At 53.8% G+C, this 20962-nt stretch overlaps 1 protein-coding gene across 1 annotated transcript in view; it reads left to right on the top strand.

The window, feature by feature from the left end:
- TG (thyroglobulin) overlaps positions 1-20962 on the top strand; it is a 201722-nt gene that overhangs the window by 28560 nt on the left and 152200 nt on the right. Inside the window, exons 16-23 of the mRNA XM_024572159.4 lie at positions 1008-1164; positions 2441-2665; positions 7157-7306; positions 10006-10176; positions 13145-13261; positions 13797-13912; positions 15096-15204; positions 19288-19479. Of these exons, the coding sequence (XP_024427927.3) occupies positions 1008-1164; positions 2441-2665; positions 7157-7306; positions 10006-10176; positions 13145-13261; positions 13797-13912; positions 15096-15204; positions 19288-19479 (1237 nt within the window). The remainder of the gene's footprint in view (positions 1-1007; positions 1165-2440; positions 2666-7156; positions 7307-10005; positions 10177-13144; positions 13262-13796; positions 13913-15095; positions 15205-19287; positions 19480-20962) is intronic.

Raw genomic sequence — 20962 nt, 5'->3', positions numbered from 1 at the left:
GCATGTAGTACATGTGTGTCACCAGTCTGTGGCATGGCGTGCCATGTTGGTGATGTCCTGAAGCACAGGCTGCCCCCCAGAACCATCCCCCAGGTGCCGGAGCACTCCATCGCCAGGGTGAGCTGGTGTGGAACTCCAGACCCATCGCCGTCCACCCACCCGCCCTGTCCTGAGGGAGCCTTGGACATCAGCAAGACATTCAGGGGGCACTGGAGGTGGCTGTGCCCAGGCTGGGGGGAGAAGCCAGGCTATGGGCGCCACAGTGTGTGAGGAGGAAGGGTTGTGTCCCTTCTGCTGGGTGTACCTATGGTGAGGATGTTGTGGAGTCGGTGGGAGGTGTTCACTGGTGAGCTACGGTGCCACGGATTAGGAACTTCCGGGCCTTTGAAGCACGATATGGGTGCTTCTTGGTTCTCACTCCACTTACTTCTGTAAGCCATGTGACCAAGGCAGGTTATTCGTCTTCTCTGAGCCTCGTTTTTCTCAGGTGGGGTCAAGGGGGTTAATAATGCTTCACCCCCTGAGGAGGGACACAGGGAGGACTAAAGGAAGTATCTCTTGGTTGACAAACTGGCCCCCAGTGGAGGGCAAGGAGAGAGGAAGAGAGTCAGGCCACTCCAGGGTGGTAGGTGACAGCGCTCGTACGCAGGGGACTCACATGCCTGGCTCGTCTCGGGCGGCTGCAAGGTGAGTAGGTCTCTGTACCGCCCACCAAAATCTTCAAAGTTTATGCAGAGACCATCATGGGGTTCAGTCACGTCCACCTCAAGGCTGTGTCCTGGAAACAGTGTCCACTGTGGGGATGGTGGGCAGAGCACACGTCCTGAGGACGGGAGAGGGCTGAGGAGCCTCCGATGGCCCGGGTGCAGCTGGCAGGTCACCCTGCGGTCATGCCCTCTCTATGACCTCCTCCAGCAGCAGCAGCAGAAACCAAGTTGGGGCCTGCATGGGTTCAGGAAAGCTGGCTTCCTACTGTGTTCTTGAACTGAAAGTGTCTGTCTCCGCAGGTGCCGACTTTTGGGTCCCCTGTTTCCATTCCCGTCTGCGATGACTCCGCGGTGCGGGTGGAGTGTCTGACCAGGGAGCGTTTAGGAGTGAATGTCACGTGGAAACTGCGGCTTGAGGACGCCCCAGCGGCCTCTCTGCCTGGTTTGCACGACGTCGGTATGTTTCCAGCATTGCTGCCTCACAGAAGCTACGTGGGGTCTCCAGTCTCAGTGTCCTCTTCGGGCAGGCGGAGCCGGTGAAGTCCTGATGCCTTCCTGCGAGCGTCTAGTGAGGGTGGTCGGCCTGGCCCGCGGGAGGAGCGAAGTGTGGAACTGTCTGCAAAAATCGACAGATTTCTGGTCGATAGCTCACTAGATTTAAATCAAATCACCTGATTGTGTTTCTGTGAACATTTTCTAATTCTCCTCTTGATTTTCTGGGCACAGAGGGGTTACAGGTGTGAAGAAAGGGTGGGGGGATTGGTGAGGAAGAGTCTCTGCTGGTTCATCGTCCACGACCCGCCCACTGCAGGTGGTAAACCTTCTGAGACCACTCACACTGCCGAACCTCACCCCCGGCTGTCTAAGCAGGGCGGTTGCCATACGGATGAACTGAGAGAGTGGAAAGGTGTGCGGAGAAGCACGGTGGAGTTTATGGTATCCCGACGGTCGGGACTGGCTGGAGCTCACCTTTGTCTGTGAAGGGAGCTTCTGGAAGAGGTGGCCAGGGTGTAACCGGAAGGGAGACTGCATCCACTCCCCCCACCCCTGAGCACGATGAATTAAGGGTTCCCTTGTCTTCCTCTGCAAAGAGCCCGCATAACTTGGGTGTGCTTGGAGCTGCAAGAGGCAGAGGTATTTCCTCCTAGGGTCAGGCCTTGGCTGGCTTTACACCAGCCTGCTGTGAATGTTCTTGCCTGCTGGGGCCCCTCCCAGCTCCAGCTGTGGGGCTGTCCTCCCTCTTCCTGGGAAGCACTCGCAGTGAGGCAGCTGGAGGCCTCGTCAGCAAACAGGGAGGCTGCAGGGCAGGAGGCGGCAGGGCAGAAGGCTTCACCGTCTCCCGGAGGCTCTGTCTTCTGTTGGGGTGGCCCGGTCACACGTTTTCTCTCATAATCCTCACCGAAGGACTGGGGGGCGTGTCCATCTTGCAGCCGGGGGAAGGAGGCTCCGAGATGGTGCGCCTCAGATTAGTGACTGAAGTGGTGGTGTCCTGCGCCAGCAGGGATCACATGGCACACGCGGGTTGGAGGGCTGGTTGGGCTTCTGACTCTGTGTGACCTCGGGCCAGTCTGTCCTCTTCTGTGGACCTCAGTTTCCCCTTCTGTGCAGTGGAGCACTGGATAATGCCTGTGTCTCCTTTCGGTGTGGGCGCTCCGGGTGGCTCTGCCCCTGGGTCCTCCTGGCCCCTGCAGAGAACAGTGAGATGACACTGCTGTCCCTCCTGTGTCTTACAGAGGAAGCCTTAGTGGGCAAGGATCTGGTTGGGCGCTTCTCAGATCTGATCCAAAGTGGGCTGTTCCAGCTCCATCTGGATTCCAAGACGTTCCCCGCAGACACCTCCATTCGCTTCCTCCGAGGGGACGGCTTTGGCAGCTCTCCCAGGACACGATATGCGTGCTTGGAAGGATTCTACCTCATCTCAGCCTCCAGCAATGCCACTCAGGACCCACTGGGGTGCGGTAGGTCCACCCCCTCCCTGGACTGCTGTTACCGAGCCGTGTGAGGCCGCGGGAAAGGCCACCGGAGCTCTGAGAGTGTGGGCATCCGGAGCAGAGAATTGCTTATTTACGTGTGTGAAAGTCGTTCAGTCCTGCACCCTGTGTGGGCAGGGCGTCACCACCCAGTAGGTGGCAGCTGAAACTGGAGGCACAGGTGACGGGATAGAGGGAAGAACCCCGATGACTGAAGTCACCCCTTTCTCTTGGTTCTTGATAAGCTTGGCCCCAGGGGTCTGGGCTGCGCTGTCTTTGTGACAAAGGCCAGGGCCTACCCTGTGTGCTCCATGAGATTTCCTAGTCTGGTTGCGGCAACGTGTGGCTCGCCATCGATGAGCCCAGGACTTGACCATTCAGGGGAGTGCTCCTGGGCTCCTGGTGGAGGTTGAGGGGGTCTGTCCTTGGCCTTGCACGTCAATAGCTTGGGAAGCTGTCTTCGCTAGAATGCAGCTGCAAATTCCTTGAACGGGAAATGTGCGAATTTCCTGTTGCTACCACCCCAAACCACCACAAACTTAGTGGCTTCAAACAACACACATTCACGATTTTACGGTTCTGCAGGCTTGAACTCTGACCCGGGTCTCACTGGGCTGATATCAAGGTGTCAGCTGGGCAGCCCTCCTACCGGAGGCCCTAGGCCGCCCTTTTTCAGCTTTTAGATGTTGCCCACACGTCTGGGCTCATAGCTTCCTTTCTTGACCTTCAAAGCCAGTGGCGTCACAGCCCTCTGACTCTTCTTCCATGGTCACAACTCCCTTGGATTCTGTCATTTCTCAGCCCTCGCAATCAAAGACAGCTGATGACCCGGGACACTCTCCCTGTTACAAGCTCAGTTGATCAGTGACCTTAATTCTATCTGCAGCCTTACTTTGCCTTTACCGTGTAACTGAACATAGTCACGGTCCCGTGGATGAGGGCGTGGACAGCTTCGGGGGCCATTGCTCTGTCTGCTGCAAAACCTCCAGGGGCTCCTGAAGGGAAGCCTTCCTCCCACGTGACACGAGACAGAGGCATTTTTATTTTTATTGAGGGAGATGCTTCTTCGTTATTTGTTGGTATTTGTTGAAACACAAAAGCTACACGACCTTTCCTTTCATGAAATCCATGCCAAGTTCCAAACTCCATCTGGAACTTAAGATGCAGCTAAATCTTCACAGACACCAGCAACACCACCACTTTGCACCGACGTTTATAGAGGATTTTGCCTACACCTTCACAAATATTTCACTCTCCCAAAGCCCCCGGTGGCAGGGAACGTCCCCATGTGACAGATGAAGAGGTTGAGGCTCACACGAAATGAGGTCATGCACGTGTCGAGCCCAGAGCAGGGGTGACTCGAAGGAGGGACTCAGGTTCCCGGAACCGAAGGTCTGTGGGTGAGTGACCCCAGGTCCTCTGGGACCAGAGCAGCCAGGCCCAGAGGACAAGAACTGGCAGAGGGAGTGGATGGCGCCACCTGCCGGGGTGGGAGAAACAGGGTCACGGGGAGGAGGGTGTGCTCTAGCACCTGCCGCCGTGTCCTCCGGTGCCCCACAGAGAGCCCTGGGCTCCACCGCCAGTCTCTGAGTTAGGGGGTGGGTCGGCGTGTGTGGCCAGGGTCTGCTTTTATAGTCACTCCAGGGACAGCTGGCAGAGGGGTCTGGGAGCCCCACTCCGAGCCTCACTGACTCAGGTGCACCCTCTTAAGGGTGGAGCAGTAGGAGGTGGAGGACGTGGGTGCTAGTTAGGGGTCAGGTCAAGGTGTTCTGCCTCTGTGCCTTTAAGCAAGTCCCCTGGAGAGTGGGAGATGCTGGCAGGGCTGGGGGAGGTAGGGAGAGGGGTGGGAGGCAGGGACCCATTTCCTGTATAATAAAGGGGCTGACTGGAGATCTGATCCTAAGCTTCCCTCTATGGACCTGGCTTATTAGGTTATTAGTTCCCGTCTGCCAGGACGGGCCCCCAGCTCAGCTGGGAGGTGAGGGGGGAAGCTGAGACTGTTTCCTAAGGGGGACACCTGCATGTGTTGTGGTCAGAACTGGCCTCAGGGTGATGGGCTTCAGAGAGAGTGGGAGCCGCAGCAGGGGTGCCGGGGAAGGGGCGAATGAGCGGTTTTCCCTGGTCTATGCTAACTAGCTCTAGGGCAGGAGTTGGCAGTCTTTTTCTCTGAAGGACCAGGTAGGCTTCGTTGTCGGTAGGCTGTGCTGAGATTTACACGCAGCGTCTCTGACCCCAAAGTCCCTGTCCTGTCCCCTGCATCACACGTCTCCTGACTTAGCCAGGGGTTTCTCCGTGGGGTCGCACCGCGGTTCTTCTGTCTGTTCCTACTGGCGCTCTTTCCTCCTGAAGCACATCTGGGGCACAGCTGTGAGGCTGCACGCGGAACGTTGTCCCGTGGAGATGAAGCGGGGTCTCTGTGGCTGCCTCGGGGGGCTCATCTGGGTGATCCCCTTGGAGGGTGGTGGGAATATTCGCCTCCACGACCCTGTAGGCCTGGTGGCCTTAATCCAGGAACCAGAGACCGAGGGGCCTCAGGGCTTTGGTTGTAGCTCCAGTTGGTCAGTTATGTTCACCCTTTGGCCGCAAGGCCAGTCCTGTGGTTTCCTGGGAATTACCTGCTGGCAGCCTGCGTGCCGGGCTGGCCTATTAAGGAGAATCCCAGAGAAATCGTCTGGGTTTTCAATTTTCCATTCTGGAGAACATTAAATTTATAATGGAGCTAGTTCTCTATGGAATTTTTCTGCAGAAATATGTCTTTTTTCCTTCCTTCTACCCTTTCCTTCTTTCTTCCTTCTATGCATTCATCCGACCATCCATCCATCCAAGCTTTCAAAATGTAATTTTGTGTCAAACACCATGTTATATGCTTGGGGAAGCAGAATCATAGCTCCAGTTTCAAGGAACCGACGGTCTGGTTGGAGAGAGAGAAATGAAAAGAGAGCTAAACATCCCGTGAAAGAGCTCTGTCTGCTCCAGGCAGGGCAGCCAGGGAAGGTTTGCTGGGGGAACGAGGCTGGTATGAACTTGGAGGGTGAGTTACAACTGCTGCTCGCCAAGAGCGGACAAGCAAGGATGTGTGTGCACATGTTTTGTGTGTGTGCACACACCAGTGTGGAGGCTGCTAAAGACGTCCCAGAAATGGAGGTTCGTGCAAGATCAGGGAGCCGTGAGGTGGTGTGGCTTTATGGGGACCGTGCACGTGTCGTGCGTGGCTGGAGAATGGGGTGTACGGGAAACGTGGCCGGACGCGGGGTCAGAGAGACAGGCAGGGACCAGAGTGGGGGGGCCTTGGGGCACAGCCAGGGGCTGAGACTGGTGGGGAGGCATCATGGAAGAGTTTTAAGTCGGGAAGTAGCAGCGCCCAGACTGGGTGGGTAAGACTGTCGATGGCCCAAGTGCAGAGAAACAGAATACGCGTTCCCTGAGCAGCACCCAGAGGCCTGCAACCGACAGAGCGTGCAGCCCCTTCACCCGCACCTCGGATCTGGGGGCAGGCAGGGTCGGGTGGGCTGAAAGTGCTTTGTTTCCCTTCAGCCATGAACTTGGAGGCCCCTTGAAAAAACAGTGCCAGCACTGGGGTTAAAACACTAGAGATGATCGGCAGCCTGACTCATAGGAGTAACGAAATCGCAGTCTCCGCGAGGCTGTTAATTGCTCAGAACAGGCCGGAAGGCACACCGTTCCGTTTCCAGGGTACATCTCGAGTTTCCGATTGACTCAGAAATGCCGGGGTGAATGCGTGCGAACGATGGGAGTTGTTAGGTCAGCATGGGCTTCATCCTAGCCGGTCCCACATGTCTGTGCTAACTACTTGATCACAGGAGGTTGGTTGAATTGGTAGATGGAGAAAAAGCTTCGGTTTGGAGAGAATGGGGCTCACATCCAAAGTCATTTGTCCCCCCACACTGTGCTTCACCGTGCCCTTTGGGAAATGTTCCCATGGTAACTTATGGTTGCACTTCACCTTTCAAGTTCTTCTCCCACGTCACCTCCTCCGTTTGTCTGCTAAGCTTTCTCTCTGCAGCTAGCTTTGTGTGGCGCTTTTCCTTTCCATCCTATGAGTGATCCAAACTCCTTCCTACCTCGGGACTTTTGCACTTGCCTGGAAGTCCCTTCTCCGAGACCTTTGCTTGGGGTGCTTCTCATCATTCCCGCCTCAGGTGTCACCCATCAGAGGGACCTTGCTCACTAGCAGCCCTCCTCCCTGCTTCATCTTACCCGTCTCTGAAATTCTTGGCTGACACCCTCTCATCCCACTTGCCGGTCACCTCCTGTGGGGCAGGGCCCTGTCTGCCTTCTCCACAGCTCACCCTTGGCCCTCAGGCCTGGCACGCAGCAGGTCCTCAAGGCACGTGTGTTCAGGGAGTGAGGTCTGGTACCGATCTGGGGTTTCCGCAGGCGTGCCCTGCATGTTGTGAGGTTTCCGCTGTAAAGCAAGGGTCTCATCTTTAACATCATTTCCCTGTTTATCTTTTCTAGTCAAGTGCCCTGAAGGAAGCCATTTTCAGGAGGAGCAGTGTGTTCCCTGTCCTGTGGGATTCTACCAGGAGCGGGCAGGGAGCTCGACCTGTGTCCCATGTCCCGGGGGCAGGACGACCGTTTCCACTGGAGCTTTCCGTCAGGCCCACTGTGAGTCCTGCAGGGCCTGCTTTGAAGCACAAATGCTACAGTTCAGGGGGGACACCGGGGAGTGCCTCAGCCTTGGCACCGTTGGAATCTGGGGGGGCAGTCCCTCGTGTGGTGGGATGTGGATGTGGCAGAGTCACTGGCCCTCACCTGTTAGACGACCGTGGCATGCCTGTGCCCCACCAAGTTCCAATGACAACCAGACGTGTCTCCAGACATTGCCAGAGTGTCTGGCGTGGGGACAGCATCGCCCACCATGAAAACCATGAGCACGCAGCCCGATCGTCAGAGGGGTCACTGCCCCACTGTCTGAACATGCCCGTGCCCGTGCCCCGCCAGGGGCTAGGCCGGGTGTTTTCCTTGTGATGTCTCATTCAATCCTCCCCGTTCCCCTTCCAGGTAAATAGCATGAGCTGACCTTTCACAGATAAGAAGGTTAAGACTCAGAGAAGTAGGTTAGCCAGAGTCACTCAGCTAGTAAGTGACGTGGCTGGCCTTCGATCTTGGCGTGGTCTGCTTCCCAGACGTCTGACTCTCGCTTCGACCTTATCAGATTGAGAAGTGAAAGATAGTTTCCACCTCCTGGCCTCGCCACTGTGTGGCTCGCAGGCCTGTTGCCCCGCCCTTTCGTCAAGACCCGTGCGCTTGCAGAGTTCCCGTGTGTCACGTGCGCTCACGTGGCCTACTTCCCTGACAGTCACCTGCGTACTGTTGGGTTTTTCCTGCCCTGGACTCATGACTTGCCTTGTGCACTCTTTTTTATGTTAGCCTGAAATTGTGTCAACAAGAGGAAAACTTACTGCTTAAAAACGGAAGAGTGCCTACAATTTGAAAATAATTAATTGAAAGAGATCAAGTCACCTTCTCTGATAAAGGCAGTTTCCTTGGTCAGGAGAGCAGGGAAGGAGGCTGGTAATTCCGAGAAAGTAAGAGGAGTTTTGGGGCCAGGAGTCTGACCTGCCTCCTGGATCGACAGTCCTCAGCAGGCGTGCCCTGCCCTTGACATTGGGGCATTGCCCCCCTTGCACCCACGGTAACCACGGCTCTGTGGTTTGGGGCGGCGTGAGGGGCTGTCACCCACTAGAGGAAGGCGTTCTTAAGGGGGTCCGCGTACCGTACTGACCCTTGTGGTGGAGGGGTGCTACCCGCTGGCAGAGCCAGAGGGAGGAGCTGAGACGAGGTCCCAGGCGGAGCCCTCTCATTCCCTGCCCTCCTTCCTCCTGGCGCTGTCACGCAGGCCGAGTCGCCTCCCTTCTCTGGAGGTCAGCCGCCTCGTTTGTTACGTGAGGCCACTGGTACGACATTCAGAGGGTGGTTATAAAGCATGTCTTTGTCAAGTTCAGGCTGCTGCACACACATTACCGTAGGCTGCGTGGCTTCAGCCACAAACGCTGATTGCCCACGGGTTCGGAGGCTGGAGATCACAGACCTGCGTGCCAGTGTGGTCATGTTCTTGGGGTGCGTGTGTGCAGAGTGAGGGGCCTCCCGGGTTTCCCCCTTCTGCCAGGGCGCCAACTCTGTCATGGGGATTCCACTCGATGACCTCACTTAACCCTCATTGCCTCTCTAAGGTCCCATCTCCAAATACCATCACACTGTGGTTAATGGCTTCAACCTGTGAACTAGAGGAGACAAACGTTCGGTCCACAGCAAAGTGGAATCCATTAATATGCTTACGGTGACCAATGAGCATTCACCCCCGTCCCACCGTGGGGATGAGCTTTGGTAGAATTCCATGCAGCAGGGGAGGGCTGTCCCATGATTATACAGCCAGATGTCTTGAGTCATAGACGGGATTTCAGCAATGGGTCTCCAGGGCCAGGGGTGGGGCCTGTGCCGAGGGTCTGTTCACATCTCAGAACTTCTCCAGGACCCGTTAACTCCACCCTTCTGCCTGCTGTTACCTGGTCTATGTTCTTAGATGGAATCATATTAAAGAGAAGCACAGGGCAGGAGAGTCTGCCAAATTTTAAATGATGCCAAGAGATTGTATTTCATGGGTTTCCTTTTGTGTTGGGATAGCTTTTAGGATTTCAGTTTCTCTGCATAGTGAAGGTCTGTATTATAATTCTCACTTAAATATGTTTTTCTCCTGTTTTCTAACTTTGCAGGTCCACTGGATGATTTCTGAGGTTCTGTTAACAACTAAGTAGCTATAGATTGATTGATAAATTAATTCATGTATAGCATGTATGGCATATAACACATGTTATTTAAAAAGTAGCCTTTGTATCTCTTTGCAAAACGTGCTGTTATCAGTCAATGGTTAGTCACATGACTAACAGTGTCACGAGATAGAGAACTGGATGTTAGCCAAGTCTGGGCTGCTGTGGAAGGGTGTCTTCCACTTACCGCCCAGCCCGGGAGGACCCGTCAGGGCCTTCCCTTCTGAACATTCACATGCTTTCCTCCTGCCAAGTACATACCGGAAAATCAAAACAAGTAAAGATACATTCCCTTTCCTCAAGATGTTAAGAGTCTGAAAGAAAAAAGAAAACATTTCCGTATTTAAATAAGTGTAGTGTAAGGGGTGTCATACTTGGCCAGGGTGCAGTCACCAACGAGTGTTAAGCTGGAGGGTGTCTGGCCCAGACCTGTGACTTGGATGCCTGACCAGTGATTGGGTGCCCGGGGGGCTGAGGGGCAGGACCCCAGAGGCCTGTCATCCATCGTTGATTGCTGTGTCCCTGTCTGGGTTCCAGGTGTCACCGACTGTCAGAGGAATGAGATGGGCCTGCAGTGTGACCAGGATGGCCTGTACCGAGCCAGCCAGAGGGACGGGGACAGTGGGAAGGCCTTCTGTGTGGACGACGAGGGGCAGAGGCTGCCGTGGTCGGAAACAGAGGCCCCACTCACGGACTCCCAGTGTCTGAGTACGTGCCGGCCCTGAGACCAGCCATGTTGCTGGGGGGGGGGGGGGGCTCTCCAGGGTTTCCTAGAAAGGGACCGACAGGCGAGATGCATTGTCTCCAATTTTATTTAAAAAATTTTAATCTATTAGAAGATGAAAGAACAGTAGTAGGATGAACAAATGCCCATCACCTAGGTCCAACCATCGTTAGTACTTTGCTCTTTTGCTCTTGCTCTCTTTTATTTTTAATCATTGGAAATTAAGTTTTAGACATCACAAAACCTCCCTCCAAGTACCTGTGAATGCATGGGAAAAGAATTTAAAAAATTAATCTTCTGAGGCTTCCTTTTTCTGTGGGCAGCTTGCCTCCAAAAAGCTAGTCAGCATTTTTTCCCTCAGTGGGATGTTATGGAAAGGTGTGGGGGCCAGGCCTGGTTCTGTCATTTATTTGCTGGGCAACCCAGAGCAAATTGCTCAACTTCTGTGGTCCGTGGTCGCCACAGTGGCCTCCTGAGACACTGAGAAGGCCAAACTATCCCGTGAGCATGGCATTCACTGAGCGTGTCCAGGCACAGGCCTGCAGTGAGATAACTGGGGGGGAAGTCCTGCTGGGCTGAGAAGCCTCCTACAGCACTCGGGGTGATGGGAGTGGGGTTGGAACCAGTTTAATCCCAGTGGTGCCTTTGGTAGGCTGTGTAGTCCTGGGCAAGTCCCTTGCCATCAGCAGTTTTCTCACCTGTAAATGGGGATGTGAAGGCTGCCTGTCGGGGAACTGAGCACGTTAGCAATGGCGTGCCTAACAGAGGTAATCAGTATCTCAGAATGACCGGCAGTCTCAGTGCTGGTTGCCTTGTCTGCTCATCTGCTAACCGGGGAGCAGGCTGAGACAATCGGCAAGGGCCTGGCATCCCACCCTCCCGTCTTCAGAGCTCTGCTCCACCTTCCCGGGGTCGCCGGCTGCTGATTCCAGATTTCCCGGTGGTGTGAGGATTTCGGCAGTCATCCATCTGTTCATGTGTCTGTTCTTCCTTCTATCTGTCCATCCGTCCGTCCAATACACAGGAAACTAATATGTCTGTCACTCTCCTAGCCAGTGGAGGTTCAAATATTCTCGAGACACTGTCCTTGTCTTGGAAAGAAACAGGCCCATAAACACTGAGAACCATAACCAAATGTTTTCTGATGGCGACCCTCCACGCTGTCCCCAAGACCCTGCATGTGTGTGCTAAGTGGCAGTCTGTATGTGGGAAATTACAGCAGCAGGGTGGCCAGTCCGAGAGCTAACTCAAGACTCCACGGAGCCACTGGCAGCCCAGCTCATGGACAGTTTCCATCCTGCTTGGCCACGTGCTGCTTCCCAGAGCACTGCAGAGTGAAGCTCTGTATCACCCGGGTGTCCCGTTCCCGAAAGCCAGGGGGTCTCTCGCTGAAGTACTCAGTCACCATGTTTTTGGTGACTGCAAAGACTTTAATTGAAAACCTGAAGACTCTCCGATTTTCTTTTGTCTTCTAGAATGTTGTGAGGCTCTGGTCTATACCGATCAAGCCCAGGGACACAAGGCTGCATGTAGCACGGTGCTTGCTGGGCTGGCGATTGCAGTCTGTACAAAGGATAACAAGGAGTGTGAACATTTAAGAGGGAGGGAGGGGAGAGCAGAGGAGAGCAGAGGGCGGAGTATGGGCTGAGCACAGGAAATGGACAACTTCAGCGATCCGCGTGAAAACCGCTGTTGTAGAACCAGAATCCCTTTCTGTGTCAAACAGTTTTGAAGACATAAAGCACGTCATTTCTATTACACTAACTCTCCCCTCTCCCAGCCTGATCCCAAAAGGAGTAAACTTTCCTGCACTTGTTACGAAAGCCGAGAAAAGATTGCTTTGCAGGACCTTAGATTTATTGACATAGTGAAAACCAACCTAGACACAATCACTTATATAAAGCAATAGAAAAGTATGAGAATGGGTGCTTACGCATGTGCTTATAATGACCTGTTTATCTGTGAAAAACTAGCACTCATGCGCTTTGGGGCTTGCTTTTTGGCAAAACACTGGCATCCTTGGGCATTTTGGCTTGTGAAATTAGGCTCATGCCTGGAGAGTTACCACGATGATTTTTGCACTTGGTGAAGAGTGAGTTCCAAGTCTCATAGTCTTGAGAAATTGTATTTCTTTCCTCCCTTGTCTAGTTCCAAGAGCATGTGATTGTGTGAGTCCTACCAGATCAGAGCTCAGGTGTGTGGATGGCAGCTAGAAAAACAGATGTAAGGTACCATTTAAACAAATACTGTCACAAGGTTGCCCGAGCCACATGCCACATTTTCGGATTTCCGTGAACCCACATGTTCTATTTATCTTTTTCAAAACAACTTGTCTCTTTCCAGAAAGAAGTCAAGTTGTTTTATAGAAAGAAAATTTTCTTTCTTTTTTCTTTTTCAAATATTTATTTATTTTTTGAGGAGGAAGGGAGGGTAAAAGAGAGGGAGAGAAACATCAATGTGTGGTTGCCTCTCACGTGGCCCCGACTGGGGACCTGGCCTGAAACCCAGGCTCGTGCCCTGACTGGGAATCAATCCGGTGACCCTTTGGTTCGCAGGCCTGCACTCAGTCCACTCAGCCACACCAGCCAGGGCTAAAAAGAAAATTTTCATCAAAAAAAATTGTAAGATATAATTAGCACCTAGAGATAAGGACAGAGAAGTACCACTTTAGATAGAAAATCACTACCCATGAGAAAGGATGAGTTGCAAGGACTACTGTAATACTAAATTCCCTCCTTACTTCCTGCCAATGAGACAGAAAAGTGGAGACAGAAGTCATAGCTCTTGTTGTTACACAGGAAGCAGGGTGCTGGGCCGAACGTAGAAGGAATTCTCCCCACAGGACATATGTGTGACCAAGGGCTGTGACCGGAAGGTGACTTCTTGACCTAGCACTCTTTTTGGCTTCAAGCCTTCAGCAGCAGAGTTCACGAGTATCGTATTATCTTTCAGTGATGCAGAAATTTGAGCAGGCTCCAGGATCTAAGGTGATGTTCAATGCCGACGTGGCCATGGGAGTCAGGTCCAAGGTTCCTGCTTCTGAATCCCCGCTGGCGCAGTGCTTGGCAGGTAAGGGGCGAGGGGAGGTGGGCGCCCTGGAGGTGGTGTTGAAATATGTTCTGCTGATCTACAAGGCAAATCTGACAAAACCACTGCAGCTATCGTGAAAAATGCACTTTATCAAAACACTTTGCAGTCCGAGGATCCCCCAAAGGCACACTTCACTCGCACTTTCAGTTCAGGGTTTGTGATGCCTCCACTGTAGGCCGAGGACAATGCGACACTGGAGACCCGGGAGCAGAGGGCACGGCACTGGCTCCTTACGGGGCTACGTGTCCAAGTTGGGTGCGACACCTGCCTATTTTAGCAGTGAGGCCAGAGGGGCAATAAGAGCTGCCATTTACTTACCGAGTGCGTGTGTGTGTCAGGGGTACTTCACAACCCTACAGTCCCCCGTGGGTCGTCATTGTCGTCCCACGTTGTAGGTGAGTGTGTTTGTGTGTGTTGAGGGGGTGGACTGGGGGTATGTTGTGGGGGTATGTGTCCTTCTGTCCTCAGCATCACCCAGGGGGACAGATGGGTGACAGTCCTGTGGTGCTTGCAGACTGTGCCTCGGATGAGTCCTGTAGCTTCCTCACGGTGTCCATGGTGGGACCAGATGTCTCGTGTGACTTCTACGCTTGGACGAGTGACAACATCGCCTGCACGGCTTCTGGTCAGGTGAGTCATGGCCACCACGTGGCACGTCTGCCTCTCATCTACCTGTTGGACGCACTCTGATCGAATCCCCACCAGGCTGACTAGGCGAAGGAATGAGATCGTCCATAGCGGACCCCATGTTACCTCCATTTCTTCAAAGTGATGAGACTGGAAAATTGAACCAGCAGTAGACCTGCGATGGCTCAGACGCTCACAGTGACACAGATGCGAGGGGCGTTCCCCTGAGCAGTGTTGCCTCCTGACACGGGAGTCAGGAGAGAATGTCGAGGACAGGTGGCCCCTTCTGCTCCCACCAGCCTACTCATGGGTGCTGGGCACTGGGTGCTCCTGGCTGTGGTGCAGAGCCCCAGCCCCCGGCAGGCACTCCTTCCTATGTGCAGGTGTGACTGTGGCTTGACCAGAAAGCAGCTACATTTTAGTTGGAACCACGTGAAATGGCTGCTTCTGTGAGTCAAAACTGGTAGAATATCGGTGATTCCATTGTTCCTGAGAATTAGGGCAGGCGGGCGTGCAGCAAAGCCACTCTCCTGCCTCCTAACCCCTGACCCCCGACACTCACAAACCTGCATTTTGCTCTCCAGCTCCTTATGGACCCATCCAGGAAATTTCTGTGCGTTAGAAGCATCTTTTTTTGTTCGTTTACATGCTAACATTTTACAACACGTATTTTTCTCTCCGAGTCTTAATAATTAACCTTGTTCTTTTTAACGGCACATACCAGTCCCTTCTGTGGACGTGCATAATTTGGCTTACATTCGTTAAGGACATAGGTTAGCAGTTTTGCAACATCATCAACAGGAGTACCTTGCATGCCCTTAGCCCTGTACCTGTGCTGACGTGTGAGTGTGTTTTCATGAGCGACATCCGGGAGGCACACAGGTGGGGGTGAGCCCCTAAGTGTCAGCACTCGCCCAGCTTCCTGTTCTCGATAGAATGTTTCTGTCCCTCCTCTGTCATCACCCTCTCTCGAGTGGCGTGTGTCTTTGCAGCTGACACTCGGGACTTGGGGCTGGAATGGCCGGCTCACTGTCCGTGTGCTCCAGTAGACCGGGAGGAAATCCTGAGTAGGGATCTTTCCTCTGCTATTTTCGTAAGCCCAGGGCCTCGCTGTGGTTAGGGTCGATAAATGTCTGTTGAATTAGCTGTCACGGGATATGATAACGCAGGCTCTTCGCACCTCCAGCATGAAGACGCGCTGGGGAACTCGCAGGCCGCGGGCTTCGGTGGTCTCAGCTGCCAGGTGAAAGTGAGGAGCGGGGATCAGGACTCGCTGGCTGTGTATCTGAAAAAGGGTAAGTGGGCGGAAACGGGCGGCTCTGGACTCAGCAGCTTTACCTGGCTGACGTTAGGAGCTGCCTCCCAGCGGGTGCGTCCAGGAGGAGCCAGTCCGCCCCCACACCCCTGCACACACACGCAGCCCGCTTCCCTCCCTTCGCTCCTCTGCTCCTAGGGAGACTCGTCTCTGCTCTCCTCCTCAGACAGCCAACCGCTAAGGACCCTTCATGCCATTTGCATCTGTGCCCTCACATTTGAGCCTCTCACGGGGGTGGGGAGGGCCATTCCTCCGGGAGACACTACAGTGCAGAGTGGGAGCAAAGGCACGGGCGGCACCCAGCAGAGTCCAGACCGTGTTCCCCGCACAACCCCAGGAGGCTGCCCACGGAGCTCTGCTCTCCTGACCTTTCGTCTCCACCCCCAGGAAGTGGTGGGACCCTCCCCACAACCCCCGGGGGTGGGACCTGGTGGGACCCTCCCACAACCCGTCCAAACCTCCCAGCCCTTCCTCTGTCCTCACCCAGAGTTGCTCCGGACCTCCCCCAGATGCGTATGCATGAGTGCTGCCCGTGTCGATGCCTCAGGGCAGGGCCAGGATCCTGCCCTTGACGACCTCTCAGGGATGCCAGAGTGGCTGGGGCCTGGGCCACACTCTCAGCAGCCAGGGCGTTCCGTGTTCAGTAGTTCACGGCTCCCTTGCCCATACACTTTTTCATTCCTCCCTGGCAGAAATTTCTGGAGGAAGGCCTAAAGAGGATCGTAATCCTCATTTTACCGATGGGGAACTGAGGCGTAGAGAGATTGCAAGTTGCCCAAGGGCACACCGCTGGTAAATTGGGAGCCAGGTTTGAACCTGTGTGTCTGAATTCCCCGGCACAGCTCAGGAGGGGCGGGCAGGGCAACACTTCCGGGTGTCAGAGCCCGAGTGGCAGACGCAGCGAGCCTCTCCTGGAGTCCCGCAGCCTGTGCCCTGTCCTGCTGGCCTCCAGCCTCCTGCATCCTGCCCGTCAGGCCAGGAGAGTGCCTGCGATGCAGGGGTCTGAGCCCTGGGCCACAGCTGGCACTGCCCTGCAAGCCGTGAAGCCACCCCTAGTCCCTGCACCCCGGGCCGCCCTTCACGTGGTCAGGGTGAGGACGCTGGAGCCGCCTGCCTGGGTTGTCCCGGCTCTGCCACACACCAGCTGTGTGATCTGCCATCTGGGGCCATGTTCCCGGACTTTCTAGGCTTTTGTGTTTCCTCTCTAGTAAAATAGGTGTCACTAGTCATGAGAGGACCCGTGTGAGGCTTTTGGGACAGTGTTTGGCACATGGAAATAGGAGGTGCAGGAGATTTCTACATTTGTTTCATTCTTGCTGGAAAGTTTCCTGATGTCCCAGGGCTAAGGCTGGGGACTGGAAGACAACCAAGGGGGTCTGAACAGGGACTTGGGGGCTGAGATGAGAGGTGGCAGGATGTCATTCTCTTAGGTCTGTAACTCAGGGCAGGAGGCCTGGCTCCCAGCAGCTTCAGACTTGTGCCGCAAACGGCTTGTAGCAAGTGGAACGGTGACGCCGCCCAGGCCCACAGCCTCGTCTGACCTCAGCCCTCAGCAGGACCAGCGTTTGTGTTTTTGTCTCTAGTCCTTCTTCCACCTACTGCCTCGCCCTGTATCAGAGGCGGCTCCCCTGGGGCAGCGGAGCCCAGGCTCTCTGATCTGCAGCCAGGGTTCCTGGGACTCCTGCCCGGTGTTTATTCCACTTTAAAAACAGCAAAGCTTAGACAATTTTCTAAAAAGGAAAACAAATACAGTAAGTAGCCCCTCTCAATTTTCTTTTCAAACTATACCTTGGCCTTTTATCACATTTAAAAAAAAAATGCAATTATATTTCTTTTTGAGCATTTGCTATTTTCCCCCCTTCTCCTCCCCTGAAAGTTTACACTGTGGGGGAAATTGCAAAGGAAACTGTGAAGCTTCCTTGCTGCCAAACTAATCAAGGGCAGGACTGTTTGTTTGTTTGTTTCTTTTTATTTTTGCCTTTGGCTTTTTAAAAATTTTATCTTTTTTAAGCAGAAAATGTGGACACCCAGGCATCCTGGACTGTGGGGTAGCGGGAAGAGAAGGGGGTTAGAGTAAACTGGATCTGGGGTCAGACGCGCTCTGATCAGGGATGACTTTTAAATTCGTCTTTCTGTACAATGGGAATAAATGTCACAGCCGAGGGGGAAAGGACACATTTTTTGCATGTCCCCAGCACAGTCTACGGCAGCTGGGTAGGTAGACAAGCACATTCATACACATGCCTGAGCTTATGTGGCCTAGAGCAGAGGTCCCCAACCTCTGGGCCATGGACTGGTACTGGCGCAGGCTGCTAGGAACCGGGCCGCACAGCAGGAGGGGGCCTGAATGTAATGCGCTTGGGTCATCCCAAAACCATCCCCCTGACCCTGGTCCGTGGAAAAATTGTCCTCCACTAAACGGGTCCCTAGTGCTGGAAAGGTTGGGGGCCACTGACTTAGAGGGCAAGACGGCTCGATTTGGTGTTTGGAACCAGACCATCCTCTGTCTGCACGCCCTTCAAGTCTGCAGCCTTGACCGTGGAGGAGTGGCTGCGATCTTTCAGGATCAGATGAAGACAGTGCTCCAAGGATCCTTGGAGACTGGGTAGCCCCATCCCCTCTTTCACAGAGCAGGTCCACAAAGAGGGAGCATCAGATGGAACTAGGACCTCAGGGCATGACTTAAAGGGAGGGACCCTTTAGGTTTGACTGGGCTTTGGCAAAGGATGGGCGCGGGCTTTGCTGGCTAGTCAGGGAGAAGGGAGCAGTGAGTCAGGCGTGCAGGGAGGAGACACCGGCCCTTTGGACACCTGCAAGATAGCTGCTGGGCACCCACTAAGGGCCGGGCTCGTGGCTCAGCCTTTTGTGTACGGCCCACCTTTTCATCCGCTCAACATCCATGAGGATTACGTGTGGTCACCCCCCTTGTGCAGATGGGTAAGCGGAGGCTCTCAGGAATTAGGATCTTGGTAGCCTGGGGGGCTTTAGAGTTCACACTCAGTTCTGCCTCGTGCTGCAGCTTGTGCGCTTGGGCCTCATTCTGTAGGCTCTGCTGGCTCCAGGTGTGTGAGGCAGTTAAGAGCCGGTGAATGCTGGGTGGTGGGAGGCCAGGGTGGTGATGAGCCCACCAGTGGGTGGACAGAGGCCAGACTGTTAGCTGGGTGAGGCGCTCTTCCCTCAAATGCACAAAGGGTGTAATAGCAGGACAGAAGTTTTGGCTACAGTGTGATGTATCATCTCACATTTGCGAAATGGTGCTCTGAAAATAACAGGGTAACTGGGAAGTAGAGTTGGGACAGAGACAGGCAGAACCTAAGACGTGACATTTGTAACCAGAGGGCTGAAAAACAGAAACAGTTCCATTTAAAATGAAAAATCTACAGTTTAAAAGGAGACATACTGAACCCATCTCAGGAAATGTAAAGGCAGGCAGTTTGGTGGGGGCAGGCGCAGGGAAGGGTTGGGACACCTGAGTTACGGGGCCGAGGGCCAGAGGCACACAGAAAAGGGGAAATCACAGTTGTCACACTGGAGACAGAGCCAGTGGCCAGTCTGAGGTGACAGGAAGAACGCAGGCTGAGGCGCATCATGTCGAGGCGCCGTTTCTCTGCATTTGCTGCCCCTGAGTTCGCCCGTTGGTTGCTGGCACAAGGCAGTGGCATGCTGATCATCAGCATGATCAGCCAGCATGACTTCAGCGTTCAGCGGCCCAGCTCCCTGCACAACAGGTGTTTGAGAAGCTGCGTTACTGAAACACGCAATCGCAGAGCAGTTTGGATGTAACTCTCAGGGCCGTGAAGCGCCATGAGGTCCTGCAGGTGAGGCACGTGGCATGGTGTCTGTGTGTATAGTTGGAGCTCAATGTTGGCTGGTCATCCTAAAAACAGTACAAATGCCAGCTCTCCACACCTCACCTTTAGGCCCTCCACAGGGGTCATGGGCGTTGGTCCTGGTCTGCTGGCTCCATGCTCCACCTGCACAGACATGTCCCCAAGTTTCATGGCACAGAGAACTCTGCATTGTCTTGAGATCTTTAAAAAAATTTTTTCTGCCTTTTCCCCAGGCCAAGAATTCACCACAAGGAGTCAGAAAATCTTCGAACCAACTGGTTTCCAGAACACGCTCTCCGGAATGTACAGCTCCACCGTGTTCACAGCCCCAGGGACCAATCTGATGGAGGTTCATCTCTTCTGCCTTCTTGCATGTGACCGTGATGCATGCTGTGACGGCTTCATCCTCACACAAGTCCATGGAGGTGACGTAGATGACACGGGATGGGAAACATGGGGTCACAGAAGCCAGGGTGTACAACAGGGAGACTTCGTGGGCATGAGGTGACCGCATCCATGTAGGAGGGGATTTTCACATACACAAAGTCAGGGACACATGGTGCCTCTCTCAACATGGCACATGCCTTGCTGGCTGCTTTATGTTGTAATATTGTTTTTTTTTTCTTATTGATGTCTTCAGAGGAGGTATTACGAGCTCCATTTTACAAAACGAGCAGCTGAGGCTCAGAATTTAAACCATTTGCTCCGAGACACAGGGCTTGCGAAGCGACAGAGCCGAGATCCAAGCCCTGGTGCGTCTTCGACCGCACCTCACTGCCAGCTCTGGAGCCTGGACTGGCCACGCCCATCCAAAAATGTTAGCCATTCACTCCCAACATCCAGAACCACTCATTCCATGACTGTCCACTGAGTGCCCACAGAATGCCAGTTTCTGTGATCACTAGGACTGGAATTTTCTGCCGTCTCTCAGTAGTGGGGATGGACTTCTGCTTATAGAAATAAATCCGTATTCTTGGCTGTGCAGACTAGTGGTAGAGAAGGCAGTCTGGAGACAGTCAGACCTGGGTTCCGGCTGCCACTCTGTCACTTTCTGGCTGTGCACCATTGGACAAGCTGCTCAAACTAAGTTACAGTTCGCTTGCCCATGAAATGCAGATAATGACAGATGGTAACATAGATAACGATTGTTCCTGCTACACTATTGTTACAAGACAATGGGCCCCAAATGGGCTTGGCCTCTGGTGTGCTATGGATTTAGTGTGAGAGGGATGCCACTACACCACCTCTGGGGCTGCTGCACTCAGCTTGTGGAGAATTCTGAGGATTAAAAACAATTCGAAGTAGCCTTATGTGTCTTTCCATGACCTCACTTCCAGTGACCACCATATATGTGAAGTCCCATGTGCTCGGTGTTGGAAATATACAAAGGAGCTTAGAGCCTGGTTGGGGAGGTGGGGGTGCCATGAAAGGACCATGACCTTCGCTCACTTGTTTGTGCTGCCATCCAGGAAGCATGCACTGTGTACTGCTGTGCACCAGGTTGCATTAATGAGGCAGCAGGAGTGTTGAGACCATGGGAGCCTTGGAGTTCAGGGAAGGGAGATACCAACGGGACTTGGTAGTCAGGGAAAGCTTCCTGGAAGAGGAGACACGTGGGATATTTTTTGTGGGTTGGGTAGTGTTTAGATGGCGAGAGAAGAGAGACAGTCTGGTCCAGGGTAGGCCTTCATGTGAGCTGAGAGAGAGGCAGGGAGACTCCATGTTTTTGGGAAAATGTTAACCATGACATTGGGCTTCTCAGTAAGCAAACATTTGTAAAGCACCTACCGTCTATAGCACCTGTGATAAACTCCATCATCTGCATAGCATTCTTCCTGAGAGAGCAGACCCCGCTTTGTGGGTGCTAGAGAGCCCATTTCCTCTTCTGTCAGTCCCGTTCTCCACCCT

This window comes from Desmodus rotundus, chromosome 8, assembly GCF_022682495.2.
Source record: "Desmodus rotundus isolate HL8 chromosome 8, HLdesRot8A.1, whole genome shotgun sequence".
In the NCBI taxonomy this organism is placed as follows: Eukaryota; Metazoa; Chordata; class Mammalia; order Chiroptera; family Phyllostomidae; genus Desmodus; species Desmodus rotundus.
This window is presented reverse-complemented; position numbering and strand designations above follow the sequence as displayed.